General features: G+C 52.1%; 1 protein-coding gene across 1 annotated transcript in view; it reads right to left on the bottom strand.

Moving 5' to 3' along the window:
- Positions 1-7,559: 7,559 nt before the first annotated feature.
- Positions 7,560-27,639, bottom strand: part of otog (otogelin) — a 431,253-nt gene continuing 411,173 nt past the window's right edge. The window contains exons 60-61 of the mRNA XM_072517704.1: positions 24,920-24,999; positions 7,560-9,020 (exon numbers count right to left, since the gene is read on the bottom strand). Coding sequence (XP_072373805.1) covers positions 8,820-9,020; positions 24,920-24,999 — 281 coding nt within the window. The 3' untranslated portion in view covers positions 7,560-8,819. The remainder of the gene's footprint in view (positions 9,021-24,919; positions 25,000-27,639) is intronic.

Below are 27,639 nucleotides of genomic sequence, written 5' to 3'. Positions count from 1 at the left end.
TTTCATGAAGAAGCTGTTAGGGTCTATCCTGGATTTAGATTCTCATCATGATTGCCAGAGTTGATAGGAAAAGGAGCCTAGCAGGGAAGACCGTGGAACAGCAAAGACAAGAGTTTTGGGGAGTTATTCGACAGGCACAACAGAAATTTATCCCAAGGAGGAGGAAACATGCTAAGCGGGGGAACGAGGCATCCATGGCTGGTGATGGAAGTCGAGGACAGCATAAAAGCAAAACAAAAATCATACAAAGTGGCGAGCATTAGTGGGAAGTCAGAGGATTAAGAAGCCTTTTAAAGCAAGCAGAGCACAACTAAAAAAGCAATAAGTGGGGAGAAGATGAAATATGAGTGCAAGCTAGCTAGTAATATAAAGGAAGATAGGAAGAGCATTTTTCAATAGATAAAAGGTAAGAGAGAGGCAAAAATAGACATTGGACCATTGGAAAATGTGGCTGGAGAATTAATAATAGGAAACAAAGAAATGACTGAATAGTTACCTTACATCAGTGGAAGACACCAGTGGGATGCCAGAGCTCCAGGAGAATCAGGGGGCACAGGTGAGTGCAGTGACCATCACTAGGGAGAAGGTTCTGGGGATACTGAAAGGTCTGAAGGTGGATAAATCACCTGGAATGGATGGACTACACCCCAGGATTCTAAAAGAGATAGCTGAAGAGATTGTGGTGGCATTGGTGGTGATCTTTCAGGAACTGGAGGCAGGAAGGATTCCAGAGGACTGGAAAGTGGCTAATGTAACACGGCTGTTTAAGAAGGGAGGGAGGCAGAAGACGGGAAATTATAGGCCGATTAGCCTGACTTCAGTCATTGGTAAGATTTTAGAATCTGTTATTAAAGATGAGATCGCGGAGTACTTGGAAGTGCATGATAAAATACGACTGAGTCAGCACGGCTTTGTCAAGGGGAGGTCATGTCTGACAAATCTGTTAGAGTTCTTTGAGGAGGTAACAAGGAAGTTAGACAAAGGAGAACCAGTGGACGTGATTTATTTAGATTTCCAGAAGGCCTTTGACAAGGTGCTGCATAGGAGACTGTTAAATAAGTTAAGAGTGTTAAGGATACAATCCTGGCATGGATAGAGGATTGGCTGATTGGCAGAAGGCAGAGAGTGGGATAAACGGGTCTTTTTCAGGATGGCAGCCGGTGACTAGTGGTGTGCCTCAGTGGTTGGTGCTGGGACCACAACTTTTCACAATAATGATCAGGAAGAAGGAACTGAAGGCACTGTTGCTAAGTGTGCAGATGATACAAAGATCTGGGGCGAAATTCTCCCCCAACGGCGCGATGTCCGCCGCCTGGCGCCCAAGACGGTGCCAATCAGACGGGCAACGCGCCGCCCCAAAGGTGCGGAATGCTCCACATCTTTGGGGGCCGAGCCCCGACATTGAGGGGCTAGGCCAACGCTGGAGGGATTTCCGCCCCGCCAGCTGGCGGAAACGGCGTTTGTTGCCCCGCCAGCTGGCGCGGAAATGACATCCCCGGGCGGCGCATGCCGCGCATGCGCAGTGGGGAGAGTCTCTTCTGCCTCCGCCATGGTGGAGGCCGTGGCGGAGGCGGAAGGGAAAGAGTGCCCCCACGGCACAGGCCCGCCCGCGGATCGGTGGGCCCCGATCATGGGCCAGGCCACCGTGGGGGCACCCCCCGGGGCCAGATCCCCCCGTGCCCCCCCCCAGGACCCCGGAACCCGCCCACGCCGCCTTGTCCCGCCGGTAAATACCTACTTTAATTTACGCCGGCGGGACAGGCAATTTCTCGGCGGGACTTCGGCCCATCCAGGCCGGAGAATTGAGCGGGGGAGCCCGCCAACCGGCGCGGCCCGATTCCCGCCCCCGCCCAATCTCCGGTACCGGAGACTTCGGCAACCGGCGGGTGCGGGATTCACGGCGGCCAACGGCCATTCTCCGACCCGCTGGGGGGTCAGAGAATGACGCCCCTGTAGAGGGACAGGTAGTCTTGAGGAAGCAGGTGGGCTGCAGAAGGACTTGGACAGGCTAGGAGAGTGGGCAAAGAAGTGGCAGATGGAATACAATGTGGAAATGTGTGAGGTTATGCACTTTGGAAGGAGAAATGGTGGTATAGACTATTTTCTAAGTGGGGAGATGCTTAGGAAATCAGAAGCACAAAGGGATTTGGGAGTCCTTGTTCATGATTCTTTGAAGGTTAACGTGCAGGTTCAGTCGGCAGTTAGGAAGGCAAATGCAATGTTAGCATTGATGTCGAGAGGGCTAGAATACAAGACCAGGGATGTACTTGAGAGGCTATATAAGGCTCTGGTTAGACCCCATTTGGACTATTGTGAGCAGTTTTGGTCCCCGAATCTAAGAAAGGATGTGTTGGCCGAGTTCAGACGGATGAGGGTGGACCTTATTGAAACTTACATAATACTGCATAGCCTGGATAGAGTGGACGTGGAGAGGTGTTTCCACTTATAGAGAAAACTAGAAGCAGAGGCCACAGTCTCAGACTAAAAGGACGATCCTTCAAAACAGAGGTGAGGAGGAATTTCTTCACCCAGAGGGTGTTGAATCTGTGGAATTCTTTGTTGTAGAAGGCTGTGGAGGCCAAATCACTGAGTGTATTTAAGACAGCGATAGATAGGTTCTTGATTAATAAGGGGAGCAGGGGTTATGAGTAGAAGGCAGGAGAATGGGGATAAAAATATCAGCCATGATTTAATGATGGAGCAGACTCAATGGGTTGAGTGGCCTAATTCTGCTTCCATGTCTTATGGTGGGGGACTTTAATTGTGTGCTGGAACCCAGGGTGGACAGATCGAGCCCTATGTCAATAGTAAGTTCAGGGATGACGAGGGATTTGAGGGTGTTTATCAATCTGATGGGGGTGGTGGACCCGAGAAATTTCCGGCACCCCAAGGGAAAGGGTGTATTCCCTTTTCTCACGCATTCATCGATTGAACTCCCGCATTGATTTCTTTGTTGTGGGAAAGGAGATGCTGACAGGCGGTGGGAGTGGGATATGCGGGAATAGTGATCTCGGACCGTGCGCCATACTACTTGGATGTTAGGCTATGGCTGGGGGAGGGGCACAGAGACTGGGATGGAGGCTAGATTAGGTGTTGTTGGCGGACAAGGTGTTCTGTGGTAAAGTGGCACGAGCGATCAAGGACAATGTTGATCGGAATCAAAATGTGGAGGTTTCTGCAGCCACGTTCTGGGAGGCATTGAAGGTGGTGGTTTGGGATGAAATTATTTTGTTTAAGGCCCACAAAGACAGGGTTAAGAGGGAGGAGAGGCAGAGACTATTGGAAGGTACTGTGGAGGTGGATCGGAGATACTCAGGGGTCCCGACTATGGAGTTGCTGGCGGAGAGGAAGAAAGCTGCAGGGGCAGTATGATCAGCTGACAACGGAAGGCGGTGGGTCAGCTACCGTGGCCACAAGGAGTGCAGTATAAGTACGGTGAGAAGGCGAGCCCGCTTGCTTGTCCGGAAAGCACGGCAAAGGAAATTGTACAGGTGTGGGCCAAGGGGAAGGTGGTGTGGGAGCCGGAGAAAATTAATGAAGTGTTTGATACATTTTATCAGGGGGTCTACGGGGCTGAGTCTGGGGGGAAGGAGGCAGACATGGGTCAGTTTCAGGATCGGTTGGTATTCCCGGAGCTGGAGGAGGGGAAACGCAGGCACTGGAGGAGCATTGGGGTTGCATGAGGTAGTGGAGTGTATTGGGATGATGCAGTCAGGTAAGACGCTGGGGTTGGATGGCTTTCCCGTGAATTTTAATAAGCAGTTCACGGGGGAGTTGCCCCTCATCTTCTGAATATGTTTAATGAGGCGGTGGAGAAGGGGGAACTGCCGGCTATGTTGGCACAGGCGTCTATTTCGCTGATCCCAAAAAAGGACAAGGATCTGATGGAGTGCAGTCTTACAGGCCCATCTCGTTGTTGAACATGGATGTTAAAGTTTTGGCCAAGAGGGTGGCACAATGGCTAGCACTGCTGACTCATGACGCCAAAGACCCGGGTTCAATCCCAGCCCTGGATCACTGTCCGTGTGGAGTTTGCACATTCTCCCCATGTTTGTGTGGATCTCACCCCCACAAAACAAAAAGATGTGCAGGGTAGGTGGATTGCCACACTAAATTACCCCTTAATTGGAAAAAACAATTGGGCACTTTGAACTAAAAAAAAGTGATACCCAAGTTGTTGGCGAGGAGGCTGGAGGACTGTGTGCCAGAGGTAGTGCAGAGGATCAGATGGGGTTCATGAAGAGGTGGCAGCTTTCAAGTAATATTAGGAGGCTATTAAATGTCATCATGACACCGTTGAAGGGGTGAGTCCCGACGGTGATTATATTGATGGACGCAGAAAAGGCCTTTGACCGGTCGGACTGGGTCCAGTTAGAGAAGAATTTGTGTAAGAGGACAAGTTTGAAGGCCCTGGTAATGGCCCCGTTGCAGTTTCCCCGGGGAAGTATCTGGTGGTAGAATCTTCACTTAAGATTTGGAAGCAGATGAGGAGGCACTTTAAATTGGGGCATATGTCGGTATTGACACCGCTATGTGGGAATCACGGGTTTGTACTGGGTCGGTTGGATGTCATGTATGGGAAGTGCTGAGAGGAAGGGATATTGAAAATGAGGGACTTGTTTGGGGAGGGTACGTTCGTCGCGTTGGAGGAAGTGCGGCAGAAGTTTGAGTTGCCAAGGGGGAGCAAGTTTCGGTATTGGCAAGTGTGGGAATTTGCACAGAAGGAGCTGCCCTCATACCCTCTGTTGCTGGAATTGTTGCTGGGAGGATGGAGGATGTCTATGGAAGGTTGGGAGGAAAGTGGTCAGCTTTAGTAAAAGGGATCAAGCAGAAGTGGGAGGAGGAGTTGGGGATGGAGGTGGGGTGAGGAATTTGGAGCGAAATAATGAGCCAAGTTAACCCAACCTCCTCCTGTGCAAGGTTAGCATCATACAATTTAAGATGGTGTACTGGGTTTACATGACTCTGACTGGGATGAGTGGGTTCTTCCTGGGGATTGAAGATGTGTGTGAGAGGTGTGGGAGGGGGCCGGCTAATCATGCACAAAGCTCGCCTTTGGGGGGATTGGAGAAGGGGTTCTACATGAAGAAAAATTTAACAAACTGAATGTATTATGCTTATTTTTGCACTACGGGTGTGTTGGAATAAAATATATTTAATATATAATATATATATTCTCCTTTCCCTTATTATTAAATCATGTGTACAATTATCTGATACAGTCTAGGAACATAGGACCATATAGGAGCAGGAGTAGGCCATTCAGCCCTTTGAGCCATCTCTGCCAATCAGTAAGATCATGGGTGATTTGGTTGTGGTCTCAACTCCACTTTGTCACCTGCCCGCATAACACTTGACTCCCTTGTCCGGCAAAAATTTCCAAGTATATTTGGGAAGTTTTGATAGTGAAAGCAGGGGCAAAGCAGGGACAAAATACATGTTCAAAGTCTCTGCCATTTCCTTTTTTTCCATTATCAATTCTCCAGACCCATTCTCTATATGACCAACATGAGCTTTAGCTACTCTTTTCCCATTTAAATACTTGTGGAAACTCTTGCGATTTGCTTTTATAGTACTCGTTAACTTTCTTGCATACCTTTCTTTCTCCCGCTCAATTTCTTTTACTCATTCTTTGCTGCTCTTAAATGTTGAGCAATCTTCTGACCTACCACTAATCTTTGCAGATTTGTGCAGTGCTTCTTTTAATCAGCCTTGGATGATACATCCTTTTCAAAGAGTCTTTTTTACTGCGATAAATCTTTGCTCAGAGTTATTAAATATCTCCTTAAAAGTCTGTCACTGCACCTCTAATGTCCGACTTTTTAAACTAGTTTCCTCATTCACTTCAGCAAGATCTGCTTTCATCTCCACATAATTACCTATATTCCAATTTAAAACATTACTCACACTTCTCCATTTCAAACTGAATGTGAAATTCTAACATCTTATGATGCTGTTAGCTAGAGGCTCCTTTACTATGAGTTTATTGATGAATGCAGTTTCATTGCTCATCACCAGGTTCAGAATAGCCAGTTGGCTCTAGAATGTATATCTCAAGAGAATGCCCAATATACACTCTATGAACTCATGTCTCAGGCTAACCTTGCCAATCTAATTTCCCAATCTATGTGTAGATTAAAGTCACCAATGTTTATTATATCTTTCTTATTTAGCCCATTTATTTTTTTCTGTATACCCTGTCCGACAGTGTAATTGCTGTTAGGGGGTCTATATAATACTCCCAAAAGTGACTTCTTACATTTCCTATCACTACTCAAACTTATTCTTGCTAAGGGCAGCACGGTGGTGCAGTGGTTAGCACTGCTGCCTCCCGGCGCTGAGGGCCCGGGTTCGATCCCAGCTCTGGGTCACTGTCCGTCTGGAATTTGCACATTCTCTCCATGTTTGCGTGCAGGGAAGGTGGATTGGCCATGCTAAATTTACCCTTAATTGGAAAAAACTGAATTGGGTACTCTAAATTTTTTTTTTAAATTATTCTTGCTCTTTTGAGTCAAGGTCATCTCTCACTACTATACTGATGACATCCTTAACTAATAGAGATACCCCATCACATTTTCCCAGTTTCCCATCACGTCGAGATGTCAAATACCCATCAATATTTAGGTCTCAGACTTGATCATCCTGCAACCATGTCTGTAATGACTATTAGGTCAAGTGCTAACAATTTATCCATTTTGTTACGAATACTACATGCATTCAGATACAGAGCCTTGAACACAATATTTTTTAAATCAATTTTACATTCTCTGACCTCATCTGTGGTGCATTATTAAAGTTTGTATACTCTTTGGGCGGAATTCTCCATCCCGCCACCCTCGTTTTCCGGCACAGCGTGCCCCTGCCGGCAGCGGGATTCTCCGTTCCCACAGCTGGCCAATGGGGTTTCCCATTGTAGCCACCCCCACGCCGTTGTGAAACCCATGGGCATAGGAGCGCTGTCGGTGAAGTGGATGATCCCGCCGACGGACAATCCCGCAGTGTGTCTTTCTGCCACACTTTGGTTATCATTACTAAAATGCTACCTTACTCTATTATCTTGTTGTTTCCCTTTGATTTATAACATCTCCTCTTGCATGATCCCTTCCCCCCACTATATTGTTTAAAATCCTCTCTACCACCCTATTTGTGTGACTTGCCAGAACACTGGACCCAGCACAGTTCAGCTCGGTGAATACCATTCCAACAGTCCAGCTCCCACTTTCCCCAGTGCCTGCATCAGTTAATAATTAGCATTGTACTATTAATGAAATCAATGCATTGGTACATTCATGGTTAAATGAATATGATAATGAACTGAAAGTTGAAATGAGTCATACAAGAGGCACAAGAAAGGTTACAGCATGGATCCACTGAAGAGGCTAAATTGGTTTTGAAAATTATGAACCACTTTTAGGGAGATCAAACAATTTCTTTGCATTGGACATCAATTATATATTGCAGAGCAAATTTTGCAAAACAAAGCCACATATGCAGCCAGTGCATATTGAAAAATCATGGACTTGCTGATCACGATTGTATCTCTACTCATTTTGCATCTTTATTAATATAAACAACATAGTCAGAAAACCTATATCTGTTAGAGAATAGCATACTCTGTATAAAACTGAAAAACAACGCACCATCCAATTCCTCAAGTTTAACAGAATGATTTTGGCTAAATATCAGATACACACAAATGCAAAGAAAGATCATTTGGTTTATTTATTTTAATGTTATTTTAAAAACTTTTTAAAAAAAATTTAAAGTACCCAATTACTTTTTTCCAATTAAGGGGCAATTTAGTGTGGCCAATCCACCCAACCTGCACATCTTTGGGTTGTGGGGGTGAAACCCACACAGACATGGGGAGAATGTGCAAACTCCACACGGATAGTAACCCAGGGCCGGGATTCGAACCCAGGTCCTCAGCGTCACAGTCCCAGTGCTAACCACTGCGCCAGATGCCGCCCTTATCTTAATGTTTAAATAAAGTGCAAAGAAATATATAACTAATTGTTTGGGCTCTGTATATGAGCAGACTACTCTCTATGTAACTGGTAGCGTTACCAAAAACCTATTTTGATCATATTTCTGTTAAATTAATTCGCCTTAATCAAAGTTTTAATTTGTGTGTAATTTTGAAAGAATCATGAACACTAAAGTTTGAGGCAAAGATCACTGTGACTGCCCTAATTTATCAGGAATAAAAATACAAAATTTGATATATTTTAATAAATCCATTGGTATGACTAGGCAACTGTTCTGTACAAAATATGTTTCTTATGTCATAGATGCCTGTATTTTCATTTAAAAAGGGTTTTCATTAAAAAAATTATGTGTTTTTTATAAAAAGGCTTTTTATAAAATATGTTTGTGTGAAGTTTGTGCTCATCTTAATGTTAGTGTCAGTGGATAGAATATTTTCCATTCGTACATTCCTGCCAACATCAAAAACCTCAGGCCAGGTAGAATATTTTTAGTTCACTTGCAAAGAACCAAGGCTATAAAGTCAGAGACAGTTTGAGGAATGGTAAGATGCTCAAGTTAGGCTGCAAATTGCTAGATTTATTTGGCGAGCTTAAGTGAGTAAAAGATACACATTTATTTTATGTGTGCAGTCAATGAACTGTTCCAGGCAGCTATGAAGAGAATGGTGAAGAAGGTAAAAGAAAAATCCTCAGAACATGCAGTGAAACTGAAACAAAATTAAAATGCCCAACTACAGACTGGGATTAATTGGAGTAGTTTGTGCATAGTATCAAACTACAGGTCATCACAAACATTTGTTTGAATTACAGGTATTCAGTTTCTTTCAGTCCCTAGGACCACTGGCAGGAACAGTCTGTGGGTTCTTGGATGGAGTAATTGACCCAGGTAGAGTTGCTGCTACAGTAAAGCTGCACCGTGCGTTTTTGTAACCCAATTTCTCTGCAGCATTTACAGAATCTGGCATGTGTGTTAATGCTGTAATTGTAAATGCTGGCCGAGGGGCATTTTCCATCGCATGAGACTATATTTACCTGGAAAACAGAAGAAAACAAATTGCCAATTTTGTGTAGTACAGACAAATGATTTATGATAATTTCTCCCCTCTCTTCCAATTTTCTCCATTTTATGAAAATGCCTATTTGCACTGAAGTATGGATTTAAATGGATCAGCCATCGTGACACCTCATCAAGTGTACATTCTTCTTGAATGACTCTTCATGGTACATTGAGTGTAGTCAGACTATTCAGTGATGGATAGCTAGCAAGAGCTTACTCACCCCCCCAAACCCAAGCCCTAACTTCCTTTAGCCCAGGAACATCAAAGTCAATTACAGTCCCTCTTTAAATCCTAGTAGAGGCCTATTAATACAAACGCATAATTGATTCCAAAGTGTGATTTGCATGGTCTCAGTTCCATAACTAGGCACTACCGTTACCGACTGAGCCACTAGGATATTACAGTTAAAGGAGCACTGCCATCAGGGCAAAGCATCCTGCAAGATATTTGTTCAGGTTTGTAATCAGTAATATACACAGCAATATCATTGTAGTGTGGTCATTTCATTACACACCTTTGGATCTAATGAGAAATGTTAAAATCTAGCATTATTTCCAAACATAATAAGCTGTTAAACATTTTGACTTGAGTTTCACTATGTTCACAATGGACAGCAATCTTCAATAAATGATAGAAAACGTGTCGTTTTTGCCAACCATAAACTCATCAAACAGGGAGAAATGTATCCCAGTAGGTGTTTATTTTTATTTTTTTTAATTTTAGAGTACCCAATTCATTTGGGTTATGTTCAACAAAGTTCCAACTATAATTTTAGAAATCAATAGGCAAACATGCAATTAAAAGTTTAATGAATCCAGACACATTGGTCCATTGATCACTGATTACTGGTTAGTGATATCTGTCTGATTACCCCTATTTTGACTCTATTGCTTTGGAATTTCTCTGGGGAATTTCACGTGATTTAAAAATATGTCTTTAAAGGTTTTGGAAAAGTTTAATGTCTGTCGAATAGGCAATATAATGAATATGCTAAATTAAGTTGTCAAAAGCAGATTGTGTGTTCTGTCATTTCTGCATTCAGGAAACATAACTCTTCTGACTAGTTTCCACCAAGGCATGAAGACAGTAGCCACATTCTCTCATTTAAAATGGCTCTATAATCCATTATCATTTGAAAAATAATGCTGTTTTGGACATCAGGGGAGAATTTTCCCATATTTTTTCAAAGTGTCTGACTCAGACTGAAAACCAGCATGTAGCCCTCCAGCTGCTCAGCCCAGTTTTCATTCCAGAGCATGAGTCCCTTTGAGTAAAGTAATTGAATGGGCGGCGTTTATACGTCACTCTAACGAGGCATGGTCTGATGGAGCTGGCCTTGACATTGGGGTGCCATCTTTAAAGGGCGCCCTATTCAGTGCACAAATTGAATGTCCCACAGCTTCCACAGTGAAATAAACATTAGGACCCCACCACAAACAAGCATCAGGGGCTCTGACCCCACTACAGCAGAAGCGACGGGGTTCGCCCATTCCCACTCATCACCACCCGCTTTGCAGATATTGGGTGATGCCCTCTCACCACACCCCCCTCACCAACCCTTTGCAGGCATTGGGGGACAGGCTCATCACCCTCCCCTCTTCCCCCCCCCCCCCCTTTACCACGCACCACCACCACAGTCTCAGGGGCACTCTCCTCCTCACAGGCATTAGCCCTCCCCAACGCACATAAGGAGAACCTCTCCCATCGGACTGCCCAGAGGGCCCATCTTTGGCACTGACAACCTGTGCCAGGGGGTATTGCCAGGGTACCTCCTGGGCATGTCCCTCTACCCCTGGGCTATACTTAACTTTGTGTCCCCAGAGGATGCTCGCCCCTGAATCCCACTTTTCAAAACCTGTTGCAAATCTCACGTTGGCGAGGTTTGAATGAATATTCTGTAAGGGGGAGCATGTGGTGGTCGGTCTCACTAATTATATTAAAATGCATGCAAAACCATTAAAGTTAGGTTATCACATTTGTGGGTGTGAAGGTCGCAACATCACTGGCAAGGGGTGTGAAAAATCAGAAAACGCGATCTATCCGGAGAGAATCTTGTTTCCAGATTCTGCCGAATTTTCCGCCAGTGTTGACGATCATGCAGACCGATAACATGGGCTCAAAATCGCCCCATCAGGGGATACTAGTAAATATTTTCTGTAATTTTAGGTACAGTTGTAGGCATTATCGGTGGGCGACAGTTGGCCAGGCCATTACTTAGTGATTCGTTCTTGGGTTAGCACTTCAGGTTCAAAATGGAATCATTTCATTCAATCAGAAATAGTTTAACATTTATCATATACACATAGGAATGCCTTCTAAAGATGTAACCTATGACAATGTGTAATTTATACCTTTAGTACATCATTCAGCATCAACAAACTGAGTCAAATTGAAATTATTGGTTAGGAATTGTCTCTTCCATACTGTTATGAATGTGAGACTTCACGGGCGAAATTCTCCGTTATCGGCGGAAAGTCCGACTTGCGTCACGTCGGAAAAATGGGTCGATAGTCTCCGGCCCGAAATGGGCTAGCAGCGACGTAACGGGATCCGCGCTTGCGCAGTGGTTCACGTCGTGCAGCGTCATACGCGCTGCACGGCGTGACGGCTCATAAGGCCGCGCTGCTCACACCCACCCGACCGCAACACCCGACCGCAACACCCGACTGGATGGCTGGCCGTCGCTCAGCCCCGAGGTTCGAGTCACGCGATGTGGAGGCGCTCCTGGACGCGGTGGAGCAGAGGAGGGACGCCCTGTATCCCGGGCACGGCCGCAGAGTTGCCCCACGCCACAGCCGGCGTCTGTGGAGGGAAGTGGCAGAGGCCGTCACCGCTGTGGCCCTGACACCACGGACAGGCACCCAGTGCCACAAGAAGGTGAACAACCTCGTCAGAGCAGGCAGGGTGAGCCTCCCCCTGCCCAATATCCATATTCCCCCCTCCCCCATATCCCCCATATCCCCCCTCCCCCATATCCCCCCCTCCCCCATATCCCCCCTCCCCCATATCCCCCCTCCCCATATCCCCCCTCCCCCATATCCCCCATATACCCCCCTCCCCATATCCCCCTCCCCATATCCCCCATATCCCCCCTCCCCCATATCCCCCCCTCCCCCATATCCCCCCCTCCCCCATATCCCCCATATCCCCAAGTGAATCCAGCCCTAACCTTAACCTCTGCAATGGACGCGCAACCAATGGCGTGTATTCATATACCTGCCTAACACTGTTGCCTTTTACCCCTGCCCCCCACAGGAGAAGCGCGCACACAACAATAGGGAGCATGTGAGGACTGGAGGAGGGCCCGCTGATGAGAGGCCACTGACCGTACACGAGGAAAGGGCCCTGGAACTGGCTGGCGGACCTGAGGACCGGGAGGTTGCTGATGCAGAGGTCGGGGGCGTACTAGCAAGTGAGCCACCGACAGCCCGTCCCCATATCCCCCCTCCCCTATATCCCCCTCCCCCGTATCACCTGATCACTGCCTGATGTCTAACCACGCATGCTTCATTGTGTATCGCAGGACCAAACGTCCAGGCACCCATCCCCGCAGATGCAGACCGCCCGCAGGATGCCCCTCGGAGACCACAGGCGACGGAGAGACCCGCACCCTCCAGCATGCGATGCCCGCAGGATGCCCCTCGTAGACCACAGGAGACGGAGAGACCCGCACCCTCCAGCATGCGACGCCCGCAGGATGCCCCTCGGAGACCACAGGAGACGGAGAGACCCGCACCCTCCAGCATGCGACGCCCGCAGGATGCCCCTCAGAGACCACGGGAGACGGAGAGACCCGGACCCTCCAGCATGCGACGCCCGCAGGATGCCCCTCGGAGACCACGGGAGACGGAGAGACCCGGACCCTCCAGCATGCGACGCCCGCAGGATGCCCCTCACACACCACGGGAGACGGAGAGACCTGGAGCAACAGGGAGACGACACCCCCGTCACGTGCGGGAGCGACCACCCAGCGACGAGGGGGGCAGAAACAGGCCCCCGTCACATCCGAGCCAGGACACCACTACCCAGGACACCACTATCCAGGACACCCCTACCCAGGACACCACTACCCAGGACACCACTACCCAGGACACCACTACCCAGGACACCACTATCCAGGACACCCCTACCCAGGACACCACTACCCAGGACACCACTACCCAGGACACCACTACCCAGGACACCACTACCCAGGACACCCCTACCCGGGACAGCACTACCCAGGAAGACGAAATACCGGACAGTGACTCAGAGTGGATGGGTGGAGACGAACCCCCACCCCAAAGTGCCATGGACTCAGAGTGGGACGAAGAGCACGACACAATGCCACTGCTGTCACCAACACCCTCCACCATCGCAGAAACACTCACCACGGTTGGGCACTTTAGTGATGAGGCGTCTGGTACACTCACTGGTGCGCACAACACAGCCGTCCCGGTACAGCAGGTGGAGGTAGGAGCAGCAGAGGGACCGAGCGGTCGGAGGGCAGCCCAGCCCAAGCGAACATCTGCCGCCCAGATGGATCCCGGGTTCCTGCAGTTACCACACCCACACATAGATCCGATGCAACCACCGACCCGGAGACGAGCGAAGAGGGTGACGGGCAGCTTGCGGCGGCTGCGGTCGCAGGTGGAGGAGTCCACCCGCGTCCAGGAGCTGGGAGTGGTGCCGGTCATGCATGCCACCCAGGCCAACACCGCACGGGTGGTGTCCGCGGTGGAGGCAATGGGTGCGACGGTGTCAGACATGGGGAACGGTTTGCGAGGCCTGGGGCCTTCCGTGCAGGCGGCGTCTGTGGCCCAGGAAATGGCTGCCCTCTCACAGGAGGCCATGAGCCAGTGCCAGCGCCAGATGGCAGAGGCGCTCAACGCCATAGCCCAGTCTCAGCAGGCCATGGCCCAGTCTCTGCAGGCCATGGCCCAGTCTCAGCAGGCCATGGCCCAGTCTCTGCAGGCCATCGCTGAGGGCATCGGCGCCAGTGGCCATGTGCGAGCCGGCGTCGCACTGTCACAGACAGGGTTTGCCAACCCCCTGGGCTCCATGGCTGCAAACCTGCAGACCCCTGTCGATACCAGCACGGGCCTCCAGGACTGGCAGCGCCAGATGTCGGGGGGCGTCGGATGGCCAGTCCGTTCGCATCCCCCACCCATGTAGAGGCCTGGGGGCCATCGGGCACCCCGAGGGAGGAGGAGGTGGTGTGGTCCGTCCCGGCTCCCTCTGTAGGGGAGGTCCCGGTACACCGCGACACCTCGGACTCCCCCCTTCCGTCCCAGGTGCATCGGGTGGGCAACGGGCAGGACAGGCTGACAGCTCGCCATCCCAGTCGCCCGGGCTGCAGCCTGGCCCATCTAGGCCAGGACGCCCCAGGAACGGCCGCCAAAGGGATCCAGTGTCAGAGGGCAGGAATCACAGGAGTCCACCTCCAGTTCTGCTGCACCGTCTGGGGAACCACGTAGACGTAGTCAAAGGGCCCGTAAGGCCAAACAATTAGACACTGAGTAAGTTGGCACGGGTGCAGGGCACAGATGAGTTTTAGGGGCTAGGGCACGTGCATGAACTCCTTTGGTTATTAAAGTCAATGTTACACCTACCGAAGCTGCCTTTGTGCTCTGTCCAAAGTGTGCGGGGGTGTCATGTACGTTGAGCACAAGTGTGTGTGTGAGGAGTGGTCTTACCTCAGCCCCAGGTGAGTCTGCCCCCTTCCCCCTGGGCCGCCATCAACATCCCCCGGGCAGAGGACGGGACCGTGCGCTGCAGTGTCACAGCCGCATGCAGGGATGGTCCGGGTGGATGGTGGTACTGTGGGTCAGACATAGTCCAACGATGTAGAGCCAGGAGCTCATCGCAGGGCGGGTTGTCATCATCCTCCATGGCCTGCGATAGACACGCGTCCACCCGCAACTGTGTGAGCCCGGCCCGTTGTGCCGCAGGTGGATCGGCAATGGTGGGGGGGGTGGTGTGCATGCGGGTGGGGTGGGTGGGGTTGGGGAGGGGGGTGAGGGTGCTGGGTGGGTGGATGGGTGGGGGGTGTGGGTGGTCGGCTGTTGCCATGGTGTGCGGTCTGTGGCCATACTACCCGATTCCCACGCCCATCTAGTCAGTGAAGCGGGCGTCTATCAGTCTGTACCATGCCCGCTGGGCCAGCCGGTAACGGTGGACAGCCACCTGCCTGTGTCTACCCCGTCTGCCCTGACCATTGCCCCCATCCCCCTCATCTGGGGAGGACTGGGCCTCTTCCTGCTGCTCCTCCACTCCACCCTCCTCTGCCTGCGGCACATCGCCCCTCTGCTGGGATATATTGTGCAGGACGCAGCACACCACAATGATGCGGCCAACCCTATCTGACCGATACTGGAGGGCGCCCCCAGAGAGGTCCAGGCACCTGAAACGCATCTTCAGCACGCCAAAGCACCTCTCGATCACTCCCCTTGTCGCTACATGGGCATCATTGTAGAGGTTCTCCGCCTCATTGCGTGGCCTCCGTATAGGCGTCATCAGCCACGATCGCAATGGGTAGCCCCTGTCGCCCAGCAACCAGCCCCTCAGCCAGGGATGGCGTCCCTCGTACATGCCGGGGATGGATGACCGCGACAACACGAATGAGTCGTGCCCACTGCCTGGGTGATGGGCGCAGACGTGCAGGATCATCATGCGGTGGTCGCAGACCACCTGTACATTCATCAAATAGGTCCCCTTCCTATTAGTGAACACGGCCCTGTTATCTGCAGGTGGCCGCACGGCGACGTGCATCCCATCGATCGCGCCCTGGACCATGGGGAACCCGGCCACGGCAGAGAAGCCCACGGCCCGGGCATCTTGGCTGGCCCGGTCCACGGGGAAGCGGATGTAGCGGTGCGCCATGGCATATAGGGCATCTGTCACTGCCCGGATGCACCGGTGCACCGATGTCTGCGATATGCCGGACAGGTCCCCACTCGGTGCCTGGAATGACCCCGTTGCATAAAAGTTCAGGGCCACCGTAACCTTGACGGACACGGGGAGAGGGTGTCCCCCGCCAGTGCCACGCGGTGACAGGTGTGCCAGCAGGTGGCAGATGTGTGCCACGGTTTCCCGGCTCATCCGGAGTCTCCTCCTGCATTCCCGGTCCGTGAGGTCCTAGTATGACTTCCGGGGCCGGTACACACGGGGCGCCCTCGGGTGCCTCCGTTGCCATGGGGCCGCGACGTCCTCCTCCCCCTCCTCGTCCTGTCGGTCAGGTGTCCCTCCAGCCTAGGGCGGCTGCCGCCTGCCCCTCTGCGGCAGCCTGCGCCGCCTCTCTGGCATGCTCCTCCTCCTCCTCCTCCTCCTCCTCCTCATCCAGGGCAACATAGACATGAGCGGCTGCCACCACGGCGGCCAACATCGCTGGATGATCAGAAAACATGACGGCCTGGTGGGGGGGAGGGGAACGACGACATCTCATCATTGCCCATATCCCCTCCTCCCCCCAGCCAGGTGGCATGGACCGCATGGGTCCAACTGTTGGAGGCTGGCACCTGGCCAGGTGGACCAACTCACTTGCCCTCCCATCCCCCTCCTCGGCACGGACCCCCCCCCCCAACCTCCACCTCAGCACGGACCCCCCCCCCCCCAACCTCACCCCGGCACGGCACGGACCCCCCCCCCAACCTCCACCCCGGCACGAACCCCCCCCCCAACCTCCACCCCAGCACGGACCCCCCCCCCCAACCTCCACCCCGGCACGGCACGGACCCCCCCCAACCTTCACCCCGGAACGGCACGGACCCCCCCCCCAACCTCCACCCCAGCTCGGACCCCCCCCCAACCTCACCCCGGCACGGCACGGACCCCCCCCCAACCACCACCCCGGCACGGACCCCCCCGCCCCCAACCTCCACCCCAGCACGGACCGCTCCCCAACCTCCACCCCGGCATGGCACGGAGCCCCCCCAACCTCCACCCCAGCACGGACCCCCCTGCAACCTCACCCCGGCACGGACCCCCCCCCCAACCTCCACCCCAGCACGGACCCCCCCCCCCAACCTCCACCCCGGCATGGCACGGAGCCCCCCCAACCTCCACCCCAGCACGGACCCCCCCCAACCTCACCCCAGCACGGACCCCCCCCCCAACCTCCACCCCGGCACGGCACGGACCCCCCAACCTCCACCCCGGCACGGCACGGACCCCCCCCAACCTCCACCCCAGCACGGACCCCCCCCCAACCTCACCCCGGCACGGCACGGACCCCCCCCAACCTCCACCCGAGCACGGACCCCCCCCCAACCTCCACCCCAGCACGGACCCCCCCTCCAACCTCCACCCCGGCACGGCACGGACCCCCCCCCCCAACCTCCACCCCGCACGGCACGGCATGGACCCCCCCCCAACCTCCACCCCGGCACGGACCCCCCCCCAACCTCCACCCCAGCACGGACCCCCCCCAACCTCCACCCCGGCACGGACCCCCCATCCACCTCCGTGGCACGGACCCCCTCCCGGCACTCCCCCGGAGCCCAGCCTACTCTAACCACCCCCCCCCCCCCCCCCCCGCCGCACACAGACACTCACACAACCCGAGACACACCTCTCCTCACGCATTCAGACTGCGGCCACGCCATTGCCTGCCCAGAGCCAACCCCCCAGGCCGTCACTCACCTCCACGCTGGTCGGCGTGAGCCTGGAGCACCGGGTCACGCCGATGAAAAGGAGGTTTAATTTACGTCGACGTGACCGGTCATCACGTCGACGGGACTTCGGCCCATCCGGAAGGGAGAATATCGGCAGGCCGAAAATCGGCTGCCTTGCGCAGACCCGTGACATTCTCCGCGGCAGCGGCGCCATTAACGCCCCGCCGACATTTCTCCCTTTGGAGACTTCGGCAACCGGCGGGGGCGGGATTCACGGCGGCCAACGGCCATTCTCCGACCCTCTGGGGGGTCGGAGAATGACACCCCACATGACAGTAATGTTTTAACATGTCTCCTTTAACTGAAGGAAATGTGATTTTCTAAATGGGGCGTGGTGTTCATACTAAATCTTTCTCCGCATACAGGCCCATATGATCAGATTGTTATGGGTAAAGACATCAAAATTGTAACCTATTGAAAATCAAATGACAGTTTTAACACGATGGGTGGGATTCTCCGGTCTCCAACCTATGTGTTTATTGGTGACATTCCTTTCACTTGCAGTGGGATTCTCGCTTTCCGCTGCTTGTCAATCGGATTTCCGGTTAAAGCCACCCCACGCCGCCGAGAAATCCGTGGGCAGGGATGCACTACCAGCTGGAAAGGAGAACCCCAACGGCCAGAGAACTATGGCCCTTAAACAGATAGAGGGTGTAGCGCACAAAGACTCCGTGAGACGAATAGAGTGAAGTCGATGAGGCTTTATTAAGCGTGTCTGTTCCCCCGCAGCTCGATAGTAGAATGGCCTGCGGGGGAGGACTCCGGCTTCTTATACTCCGCATTCAGGGCGGAGCTAGAGGTTAACGGCCAACCAGGACCCGGGATCTGTCAGCCAATGACATTAGGGCTTCCAGTCCCACATGACCCCCAATACATACTACCACATTCACCCCTTGTCAAAAATAAACCCGGCGGGGTGATGCTTCGTATGGTGGTAAGGGTTTACAGGGCTGGTCCTGGGAGGAAAAAAAAAACATTCACATGGCAATACAGTATTGTACAATTTTGTCCTGTTTCAACTATTTACAGAAGGTATAGGGAGAAAAGCAAAATGTTCTTGTGAAAAGTCCATATTTTGATTTCGATCGACGCCACGAGTCGGTCGGGCGGTCTGGTCGTCCGTGTCGATCGCCTCGGCCCCGGTGGTGGTGGTGGTGCTTGTACCGGTGTTGTCGTCTCCGGGAGCCTTACGGTTTCAGCTTGGGCTTTATTCTTGGTCGGGCCTGAGGGGAGGGGAACCGATCCTCCTGGGAAGGGGGCGGTCGCGGGGTGCGGCGGTGGCAGGAAGGGGGGGGGGGTTGGGTGAATGGTGTCGGGGGGGTGTGTGTGTTGCCGGCGGGCGCCAGATCCTGCAGGGAGACCGTGTCCTGTAGGCCGTCGGGGTACTCCACGTAAGCGTACTGCGGGTTCCCGTGGAGGAGGTGAACCCTTTCGACCAATGGGTCCGCCTTGTGTGCCCGCACATGCTTTCGGAGCAAGATGGGTCCTGGGGCCGCCAGCCAGGTCGGCAGCGACGTTCCAGAGGAGGACCTCCTAGGGAAGACAAGGAGACGCTCATGAGGCGTTTGATTCGTGCTCGTACATAATAGCGACCGGATGGAGTGGAGAGCATCCGGGAGGACCTCCTGCCACCGTGAAACTGGGAGGTCCCTGGACCATAGGGCCAGTAGGACGGTCTTCCAGACCGTGCCGTTCTCCCTCTCTACTTGCCCGTTCCCCCGGGGGTTGTAGCTGGTCGTCCTGCTTGAGGCTATGCCCTTGCTGAGCAGGAACTGGCGCAGCTCGTCACTCATGAAAGAGGACCCCCTGTCGCTGTGGACGTATGCGGGGCAACCGAACAGTGTGAAGATGGTGTTCAGGGCTTTAATGACTGTGGCCGCGGTCATGTCAGAGCAGGGAATGGCGAATGGGAAGCGGGGGTATTCGTCCACCACATTAAGAAAATATGTGTTGCGGTCGGTGGAGGGGAGGGGCCCTTTGAAATCGAGACTAAGGCGTTCAAAGGGGCGGGAAGCCTTAATCAGGTGCGCACCATCCGGCCTGAAAAAATGCGGTTTGCATTCCGCGCAGATGTGGCAGTCCCTTGTGACTGTACGGACCTCCTCTAAAGAGTATGGGAGATTGCGGGACTTGATGAAGTGGAAAAACCGAGTGACCCCCGGGTGGCAGAGGTCCTCGTGGAGGGTTTGGAGGCGGTTAATTTGTGCGTTGGCACATGTGCCGCGGGATAAGGCATCGGACGGCTCGTTCAGCTTTCCGGGATGATACAAAATCTCGTAGTTGAAGGTGGAGAGCTCGATCCTCCACCTTAAGATCTTGTCGTTTTTGATTTTGCCCCACAGTGCATTATCGAACATGAAGGCTACCGACCGTTGGTCAGTGAAGAGAGTGAATCTCCTGCCGGCCAGGTAATGCCTCCAATGTTGCACAGCTTCCACTATGGCTTGGGCTTCCTTTTCCACTGAGGAGTGGCGGATTTCTGAGGCGTGGAGGGTCCGGGAGAAAAAGGCCACGGGTCTACCCGCTTGGTTAAGGGTGGCCGCTAGAGCTACGTCGGAGGCGTCGCTCTCGACCTGGAAGGGGATGGACTCGTCGATGGCGCGCATCGTGGCCTTTGTGATATCCGCTTTGATGCGGCTGAAGGCCTGGCAAGCCTCTGTCGACAGAGGGAAGGTCGTGGTCTGTATTAGGGGGCGGGCCTTGTCTGCGTACTGGGGGACCCACTGGGCGTAGTATGAAAAGAACCCCAGGCAGCGTTTCAGGGCTTTTGGTCAGTGCGGGAGGGGGAATTCCATGAGGGCGCGCATACGTTCGGGCTCGGGGCCTATTATCCCATTGCGCACTACGTAGCCCAGAATGGCTAGCCGATTGGTGCTAAAAACGCACTTGTCCTCGTTGTACGTGAGGTTCAAGGCTTTGGCGGTCTGGAGGAATTTTTGGAGGTTGGCGTCGTGGTCCTGCTGGTCGTGGCCGCAGATGGTTACATTGTCGAGATACGGGAACGTGGCCCGCAACCCGTGTTGATCAACCATTCGGTCCATCTCCCGTTGGAAGACCGAAACCCCGTTTGTGACGCCAAATGGGACCCTTAGGAAATGGTATAATCGCCCGTCTGCCTCGAAGGCTGTGTACTTGCGGTCACTTGGGCGGATGGGGAGCTGATGGTAGGCGGACTTGAGGTCCACGGTGGAGAAGACTTTATATTGGGCAATCCGATTGACCATGTCGGATATGCGGGGGAGAGGGTACGCGTCTAGTTGTGTGTACCTATTGATGGTCTGGCTATAGTCTATGACCATCCTTTGTTTCTCCCCTGTCTTCACTACTACCACCTGCGCTCTCCAGGGACTATTACTGGCCTGGATTATGCCCTCCTTTAGTAGCCGCTGGACTTCGGACCGAATGAAGGTCCGGTCCTGGGCGCTGTACCGTCTGCTCCTAGTGGCGACGGGTTTGCACTCCGGGGTGAGGTTCGCGAACAAGGACGGGGGTTGCACCTTGAGGGTTGCGAGGCCGCAGATAGTGAGTGGGGGTATTGGGCCGCCGAATTTGAACGTAAGGCTCTGTAGATTGCATTGGAAATCTAATCCCAGTAAGGTGGGGGCGCAGAGTTGGGGAAGGACGTTTAGTTTGTAGTTTTTGAACTCCCTCCCCTGCACCGTTAGGGTAACTATGCAGAATCCTTGGATCTGTACGGAGTGGGATCCTGCAGCTAGGGAAATCTTTTGTGCGCTGGGGTAGGTGGTCAAGGAACAGCGTCTTACTGTGTCGGGGTGGATAAAGCTCTCCGTGCTCCCGGAGTCGACTAGGCATGGTGTCTCGTGGCCGTTTATTAGCACCGTTGTCGTCGTCGTCTGGAGTGTCCGGGGCCGAGCTTGATCGAGCGTAATTGAAGCGAGACGTGGTTGTAGTAGTGGAGTGGGGTCCGTTGTTGCCGTCCAAGATGGCGTCGGGGATGCACAAAATGACCGCCCCCATACATCGCACGTGGCTGGGGGGTCACAAGATGGCGGCGGGGGTGGACAAAATGGCCGCCCCCACGCGTCGTAGAGGTTTGGGGTGGTCCAAGATGGCGGCGCCCTTCCTCCCCTCGTGGTGGCCGGGACCCAAAATGGCGGCGTCTGCAGGTCGCACATGGGGCGCTGGGGGTGTTGGGGAGCGTTAAGACCGCGCGGGGCTCCCTCCTCTCCGGGGACAGCGGTGGTCGGGACCCAAGTTGGTAGCGCCGGCGGGTCAGACGTGGAGCGCGGGGGGGGGGGTTAGGGGGGCTTTAGAGACGGCCAGAACTCCTTCTTCTCCGTGGGGAGTGGTGGTCGGGACCCAAAGCTGTAGCGCCGGCGGGTCATACATGGGGTGCGGGGGGGGGGGGGGTTGGGGAGCGTAAGCGGCGTGCAGGGCTCCCTGTTCTCCCGGGACCGCGGTGGTCGGGACCCAGAGCGGCTGCGCCAGCGGGTGGGGAGCGTAAACGGCTTGCAGGGCTCCCTGTTCTCCCGGGACAGCGGCGAACTCGCGGGACCGGCACAAAACCGCGAAATGGCCCTTTTTTCCGCAGCTCATGCAGATCGCTGCACGGGCCGGGCAGCGCTGCCGGGGGTGTTTCGCCTGGCTGCAGAAATAGCAGCGGGCGCCCCCGGTGCGACTTGGCGTTTGGACCGCGCAAGCCTGTGGGGTGTCCGGGGGGGGGGTGGGTTTGTCGCGACGGGTACGTACGGAGCCCAATGGGCTGCCGCGCGGTCGGGGCCGTAGGCGCGGGTATTACGCGCGGCCACGTCTAGGGAGGCTGCTAGGGCCCGGGCCTCTGAGAGTCCTAGCGACTCTCTTTCTAGAAGTCTTTGGCGGATTTGGGAGGAATTCATACCTGCCACAAAAGCATCACGCATTAACATGTCCGTGTGTTCATTTGCGTTCACCGAAGGGCAGCTGCAGGCTCGTCCCAAAATCAGCAGCGCGGCGTAGAATTCGTCCATCGATTCTCTGGGACCTTGCCGTCTCGTCGCGAGCTGGTAGCGAGCGTAGATTTGGTTAACTGGGCGGACATAGAGACTTTTCAGTGCTGCGAACGCCGTCTGGAAATCCTCCGAGTCTTCGATGAGGGAGAAGATCTCCGTGCTCACCCTCGAGTGCAGGACCTGTAGTTTTTGGTCTTCTGTGACCCGGCCGGTGGCCGTTCTGAGGTAGGCCTCGAAACAAGTCTGCCAGTGCTTGAAGGCTGCTTCCGCGTTCACTGCGTGGGGGCTGATCCTCAGGCATTCCGGAATGATCCTGAGCTCCATAGTCCTTTTTTTAGGCACGCTTAATAAATTGTAGCGCACAAAGACTCCGTGAGACGAATAGAGTGAAGTCGATGAGGCTTTATTAAGCGTGTCTGTTCACCCGCAGCTCGATAGTAGAATGGCCTGCGGGGGAGGACTCCGGCTTCTTATACTCCGCCTTCAGGGCGGAGCTAGAGGTCAACGGCCAACCAGGACCCGGGATCTGTCAGCCAATGACATTAGGGCTTCCAGTCCCACATGACCCCCAATACATACTACCACAGAGGGATAGCTGCTTTTTGAAAGCAGGGACACAGAGATATGGAGAGAGAGAGAAGGGCACACTCAGAAGGGCATCTGCTGCTGTGACATGCAGGAAAGGACTGTTTTGCCTTAGTAACCAAGCAGGATGCTGGTGCGAGATTATTCTCTGTTTAAAGAGAAGGTGATAAAACAGATGGGACTTCTGGAGATTTATCAAATAAGAAGTCACTGAGGTGGGCCTTGCTGGTGGAAGCCGATTGTGAAATGCTCAGACTCAGTGGAATTATTTTTCTTAAATACTGGAAGATCGAAAATAGTGGGACAGGGAGAAGTGGGCCTCCTAGAAAGCTGGGGTTAACTTGGGACCTATTCTTGTTGCATATTTGTCAGAGGCATGGTTTAAAGTAAAAATGTTTTATATGCATATTTTGGTTACATTGATTAGTTTATGTGAAATTATATTTTCTTTAATTCAGTGTATTAATTGCCTGTTAAGTAGTGGTTAGTCCTTTTTTATTTTAGTTGGTGTGTTACTGTAAATGTCTTAAAATGTGAAATCACGGGCGTCATTCTCCGACCCCCCGCCGGGTCGGAGAATGGCCGTTGGCCGCCGTGAATCCCGCCCCCGCCGAAGTCTCCGGTACCGGAGATTGGGCGGGGGCGGGAATCGGGCCGCGCCGGTTGGCGGGAACCCCAATATACATTGAACCCCGTTCAATTCTCCGGCCCGGATGGGCCGAAGTCCCGCCCAGAAATTGCCTGTCCCGCCGGCGTAAATCAAACCTGGTATTTACCGGCGGGACCAGGCGACGTGGGCGGGCTCCGGGGTCCTGGGGGGGGGGCGCGGGGCGATCTGACCCCGGATGGTGCCCCCATGGTGGCCTGGCCCGCGATCGGGGCCCACCGATCCACAGGCGGGCCTGTGGCGTGGGGGCACTCTTTCCCTTCCGCCTCCGCCTCCGCCACGGCCTCCACCATGGCGGAGGCGGAAGAGACTCCCCCCACTGCGCATGCACGGGAAACTGACAGCGGCCGCTGACGCTCCTGCGCATGCGCCGGGAAACTGTCAGCGGCCGCTGACGCTCCTGCGCATGCGCCGGGAAACTGTCAGCGGCCGCTGACGCTCCCGCGCATGCGCCGCATTTCCGCGCCAGCTGGCGGGGCAACAAACGCCATTTCCGCCAGCTGGCGGGGCGGAAGTCCCTCCGGCGTCGGCCTAGCCCCTCAATGTTGGGGCTATAACCATGGCTAACTGAAGAAATTATGGGTGATATTCGATTCAATTAACAAGCTTATGATATTGCTAAATAAAGATGGAAGTAATCCTTATGTTTGGGGGGCTTTGGCAAAGACATACTACCAAGTACCACCCAACATTCACCTACCTGCTTGAACTGTTAGTTAATTTATTACCTTGCTCTGAATGGTAAACAATTGTTGAGCTGCTGCTGGAGCTACTTGATTCAAGATTACAAAGTGTAACTTGTACAAAAATAATTTTCCATGTTTAGTTTTTCAGAACATCTATGCATATATCTGGGACTTAATACATTGAAACTGTGCAGATTATCCACAATTTTAATGGAATCCTACAACACATCTTACATTTTAAATTGTACAGTGAGGTTCACAAAAAAACTGTATTGGGGAGAATTTTGCTCATGTACAGGAAGCATTTGTTTTCTTTAATTTAATTTGTTACTTACAGGCCTATTACTTCTGCAATCATTCTTTCGTATGGTCATTCTCACCACCACCTTCTGACATGACTTCACATCTTCTTTACCTGCACAAGATCATTAATACAGAAATATTTCCAATGCATTTTAAAACCATCCACTTTGAGGTGAATAGATTTTAATTTTTACAATATTTTATACTTTAAAAAATTATTCTTTCTGTTAAAGCTTAAAATTGAAAGGATTCTGGAAATTCCATATTTCTTTATTTCAAGCAATTTCGTGGAGCATTTTAGGTGACCATGCTATCTATTTACAAAAGGAATTATGTAATTAGTGTTTGACAACACTAGAATGATTTTACATGGCGGAGAGGGCCTTGCTGCTGGTTTAAAAGTTAAGATGAATCTGCCTTCATTTGGCCAGGAAGCCCCAAGCCAATTTTACAACCTTTGGGCAATGAATTAGCTCAAAGGAGACTTCCACCTGAATGTGGAAGGAACCTCTGCATCCAAGAGCTGCTGGCAGTTCTCTAGTCCCAGCCATACCATCCAAAGCAATGGCCGATACTGGGACCACATCCAACCCCCAACAACAATGGAGCCAGATTAAAAGGTGAGTGGGGGGTTTTATGGGCTGGCCCCAGGAAGTGGAGTGGGCTCAAAGTCTGGCTTTGGGAGTGCTTTGTGGGACCGTCCTCCACTGGAAAAGCATGAGGCTTGGGAAGTACTTTGGGTGGAGGTTAAGATGCCCTCCATTGGGCATAGGGTGCCCTAACAAGGAGGCTCCCTATTAGGGGGGCGGTCCTATCCCGGGGGGGGGGGGCCTCTTTTGCTCTGCGCGGCCCCTGTAGCACTACGCCATGTTGCGTCGCATGTGCAGACCCACGGTGCCCATTTGACGCCGGGAGCGGCATGGGTCGCTCCAGTGCCTTGCTGGCCTCCTGTCGGACTCAGGACCGCTGCTTCTGGGGGCCTGTTGACGCCGTCGTAAAACGCGACGGCATTTACGACGGTGTCAACACCTAGCCTCAGGATCAGAGAATCCCACCCGAACATTTCTGTAGGAACTGATGTTAGAGCCCATTCTACATTTAATTACCCTGATTTGGGATGAAGAAGAAATATCCCTAATTTTGCAAATGACATTTAACCAAGAAGTATAGTGAATTATAAAAAAGACAAGAACATTGCAAAATAACATGGAATGACTGGATGTGTGAATAGCTATACCAGCTCAATATAAAATAAGAGATAGTAAATGATGATGTAAGCATGATGGATCGACAAAGGGTCAAATGGAGGAGGTAGAAAAGAATTTCAGGACTGGGAATGTATATAATTAAAACCTAACTCACAGGTGCAAGGAGGGACTTAAAAGGTTAATGGGATGCTAGACTTAGCCAGGGGAGGTACAGGATGTAATGAAAGGAAAAAAATACCATAGTTATACAGAGTACTATATAGACTTAATGAATAATATTGTATTTTGTTCAGGCGTCTCATTTTAGGAAAGATTTGTCAGTTTTTGGGTGAGAGTGATCATGCTTCACCAGGGTGATATCCATTAGAAAGTGTTTTGATAAAATTGTGAGTGGAATTGTCCAATCCCCCTCCATAGCAGGTTCACCCACGGCACAGATGACCCCTGGCGGGACCTTCTGCCAAAGATCCCACTGGCGGGAAGGGCTGGAGAATTCTGCCCTATATTTTCTAGAAGTTAGGAGTTTGTTTGATAAATCAATTAAATAATGAAGGAATTTGATAAGTATGAGGATCCAGAACACGGGCCGAAATCATCTGGCCGTTCGCTGGCTGAAGGAATCTCTGGTCCTGCCGGCAGCATACCCCTGCCCGCGGGTTTCCCGTGGGATGGTTTCAATTGGAAATCCCATTGTCAGAACTACACTGGGTAAAAATAAATCTTGGAAATAATTTCATCACGGAAAGGTTATGAGGATGTAGAATGTGCTGTTTTAGAAGGTCATCAATGCAGAATCAATTTACATTTTTAGAAGGGGGACAACTTCTTGGTATGTGAGGATATTAAAGAACATGAAGAAAGGTTAGGGAATTAGTAGCGAGGAGGTGAAGAGCTACCATGTCTAACAATTGAGCAGCAAACAAAATAAAATGGTCAGTCTCTCCTGCTTCAACATTCCTGTACAGCTTTGCAAATGAGGTTTTGTTTCTTTTCGTTTCTTGTCTTTTTACATTGTGATTCATATAATTCTGAACATATATTAATGTGTGATTCCCATGCTCTAATGTGATTCACTTATTCAGTTGTGTATATCTGATTATTATTTTAGTTAGGTAGATTTCTAACATGCATAGAATTGTGTTTTCAGGTTTAAAGAGTCCATACTCAGAGTCTGCAACTATATGATTTTCAAGATGGGTTGCACTCTCTTTTGTCATATGGATATGCCCATTTATGTCAGTCTGGAACAGCCTGTCTTGTTCAAATTAGGCAACATGCCTCTATCAGAGAGTTATATGTAAGTTAAAGAGGCACTAGGGAAGAATAACTGAACTACCGATTAGGGTTATATCCGGATCCTTGAACCAGATCCAGTTCCTATCAAAGTTCAGCACGGCAGGCAGAACTTCTCTCTTCCAATATATGATCACTAACTACTGTAAATCTGCAGTCTCCTATTGCTACTGTTCACTTATCCATTTACTGGTTCATTTGGCCATTTACAGCCATGACTAGAGGACTGTATATTCTATCACCTACTAAAA

This window comes from Scyliorhinus torazame, chromosome 10 (genome assembly GCF_047496885.1).
Source record: "Scyliorhinus torazame isolate Kashiwa2021f chromosome 10, sScyTor2.1, whole genome shotgun sequence".
Taxonomy (NCBI): Eukaryota; Metazoa; Chordata; class Chondrichthyes; order Carcharhiniformes; family Scyliorhinidae; genus Scyliorhinus; species Scyliorhinus torazame.
Note: the sequence above shows the minus strand (reverse complement) of the source record. Positions and strands in the feature narration are given on the sequence as shown.